Raw genomic sequence first — 3,095 nt, forward strand, 5'->3', positions numbered from 1 at the left:
CTTCCAGAGTCATCTGGGGCCAGATATGGATCAGGACAAATGGAGATGGCCCTGGATTTGAGGCAATCAGAGTTAAATGACTTGCTCAGGGTCACACATCTAGTAAATGCCAGGTGTCTGAGGTTGGATTTGAACTCAGGTCCTCCTAACTCCAGGGCCAGTGTTCTATCCACTGTGCCACCTAACTGCCCTACACACCTATAAAAGAAAGTCTTTTCCCACCCCTCTTAATTAGGGTCTCCCTCAGTTATTTCTTTTTTATCCTATGAAGCTTCTTTGCTTATTATATACTTAATTAAATTGTAACCTGCTTAAGGGCAGAGACTATCTTTTGCTTCTTTTTGTATCTCTTGCTTATAGCACAATGCTTATAGATTGATTTTTCTTGGGAGCAATTGGAGCAGCTTAGTGGAGTGAACAGAGCACTGACCCTAGAGTCAAGAGGACCTAAGTTCAAATCCAACTTCAGACAATTGACACTTACCAGCTGTGTGACCTTGGGCAAGTTACTTAAACCTGATTGCCCAACATCCAGGGAACCATCTCCAATTGTCCTGATTTGTATCTATCTGCAGGATCCAGATGGAGGAAAAAGTGAAGCTGCTGATCAAATACAGCACCCCCTCACTCAAATCCCATTCACTTGCTTTTCATGGCATTACCTCCCTGATGACATGGTCTTCTTTGAGAAAGAAGGAAAAACATCAAAAATTGATTGATTGACTGAGAATACATAGGAAATTGGACTGGAACTGAATTGGAAGGAATCTATATAGATGATGACAAATCTCAGCATCCAGGTCTTACCTTTCCAGTGCTCCAACATGATACTTTCTCATGCTAATATTGTGTCATCCCTTTGTTCAAAACCTTTCAGCAGTTTCTCTTTAGTAGACAGACTGTTGGCCTTGGGGGCTCAGGAAGGGCTGAGTTTATATCCCTCTTATTTTCTGCAACCAAGAGAAAACCACTTAACATCTAGAAAACTCAGATTCTTCATCCATAAAATGGTGGTATGAATAGTGAAAAAATTTAATTCATAGTATTATTGTTGGGCTCAAGTGATATGAGGCCTTTGAAGCACATTTTAACTAGTAAAGTAAATAATTAATAGTAGTCATCATTAATAGCATTTGCAATACTGCTGATGGAAGGGAAGGGAAATTGATCTTCCCTTTCCCAACACATCTTGATGTAATCCCAGGACATAATCACAGATAATGGATATTAATATGTTAATAAGACAGAGAGATTAAAACAATTAGCCCCACCTCAGAAGGTTGTACTTTCTCAAATTCTTCTAGAAATCTCCCCTGGTTTCAGGGAGTTGATTTATTTTTTATTCTGTGTTATTCCATTTCAGATTTGCTCAAAGGACACATTCTACTGCATACAGGGATGGAAGTGCTACCATGCTTTATATTTCATTTCACATCTCATTATCAACACCCTTCCTGGGATTAGGTTCCTAGTTTGCAGATCCCAGGCCAATATTTTGTTTCTCCATTGGAAAGAACAGGTCCAGATAATTATGCCTTATCAACACAATATTATTTGGAATTACAGCCTCTGACAACATTCACTGGGGGAGAGGAATTAAGGAAGAGAGGCGTGTAGACCAAAGGGAGGAATTCTTGAATTCCCAACTTCAGACATTAGTTATGTGACCTTGTGCAGGTCATTTAATTTCTGTAAATATAAATTGGGAATAATACCATCTACCTCCTATGATTACTGTGATAATTAAATAATATATCTGTAAAGCACTTACAGATGGTCTGGTATATATTGAGCTTAATTAAATCTTCCTCTCTTTTCCCCTCCATCACTTTCTAGTTTGCTTTTCTGTTGTTGCTTTGGTATACTTAACTTCATTCATACCTCACTTGTTCTCTCCCTCGACTTTGGCAGATGTCAATGATGGGAAACCAGACCATAGTGACAGAATTCTTCCTCGTAGGACTGACAAATGACCCTGAGATCCAAGCTATTCTTTTTGTTTTTCTGCTACTAACATACCTTTTAAGTGTCACTGGAAATCTGACCATAATTATTCTCACCCTGCTGGATTCCCAACTCCAGACTCCCATGTATTTCTTCCTCCGTAACTTCTCCTTCTTGGAAATTTCCTTTACAACTGTCTTTGTTCCCAAAATGCTAGTGAATATAGGAACTGGGAATAAGACAATTTCCTTTACTGGATGCTTTACTCAATATTTTTTTGCCATCTTATTAGGAGCAACTGAGTTTTATCTTTTGGCTGCCATGTCTTATGACCGTTATGTAGCCATCTGTAAACCTTTGCATTATACAATGATAATGAACAAGAGACTTTGTCTCCAACTTATCCTCAGTTCCTGGTTCTCTGGTTTGATAGTGGTTCTTGGGCCACACATCATGACCACAATGTTACCATTTTGTGCATCCAACATCATCAATCATTACTGTTGTGACTATACCATATTGCTCCAGTTGGCCTGTGCAAATACACACTTGATAGAGATGATTGAGTTTGTTTTGGCTGTGGTGACTCTTATCTTTACACTAGTGTTGGTAATCATCTCCTATGTATATATCATGGGGACAATTATGAAAATCCCTTCTGCTCAGGAAAGGAAAAAGGCCTTTTCCACCTGCTCTTCCCACATGATTGTTGTCTCTCTCTCCTATGGCAGTTGCATCTTCATGTATGTTAATCCCTCTATGAAAGAAGCAGCAACTTTTAATAAGGGAGTAGCTGTGCTGAATACCTCAGTTGCCCCCCTTTTGAACCCTTTCATCTATACCCTAAGGAACCAGCAAGTGAAAAGAGCCTTCAAAGACTTAGTCAGAAGAATAAGGTTTTTCTCAATAAAGTAAAAATAAATGGAGGTAATTTAATGACAGAAACCATAAACAAAGTTGATGAGAGACCAGAGATATTCTTATGTGGCATGTGCAGAAACTGCTTTTCAGTGTTAAAATAGTAGGCTGCAGTGTCTTGTTTTATCACTTTTGAACTTGGCATGTATTGAGTTGATTTCATGACCTGATTTCATTATTAAAATGTTAATAAATTTTTAATTGTTTCATTTCCTTATAAAATAACAAATTTT

General features: G+C 38.2%; 1 protein-coding gene across 1 annotated transcript; it reads left to right on the forward strand.

The window, feature by feature from the left end:
- The first annotated feature begins 1,911 nt into the window (after positions 1–1,911).
- Positions 1,912–2,859, forward strand: LOC141489640 (olfactory receptor 2AP1-like). The gene has a single exon (XM_074190164.1). It carries the CDS (start codon positions 1,912–1,914, stop codon positions 2,857–2,859), a length of 948 nt encoding a protein of 315 aa, XP_074046265.1.
- The last annotated feature ends 236 nt before the right edge of the window (positions 2,860–3,095 follow it).

This window comes from Macrotis lagotis, chromosome 5 (assembly GCF_037893015.1).
Source record: "Macrotis lagotis isolate mMagLag1 chromosome 5, bilby.v1.9.chrom.fasta, whole genome shotgun sequence".
NCBI classification, from domain to species: Eukaryota; Metazoa; Chordata; class Mammalia; order Peramelemorphia; family Peramelidae; genus Macrotis; species Macrotis lagotis.

What these genes read in the sequence shown, in the direction of transcription:
- LOC141489640 (XM_074190164.1), top strand. Translation starts at nt 1,912, where the DNA reads ATGTCAATGATGGGAAACCAGACCATAGTGACAGAATTCTTCCTCGTA.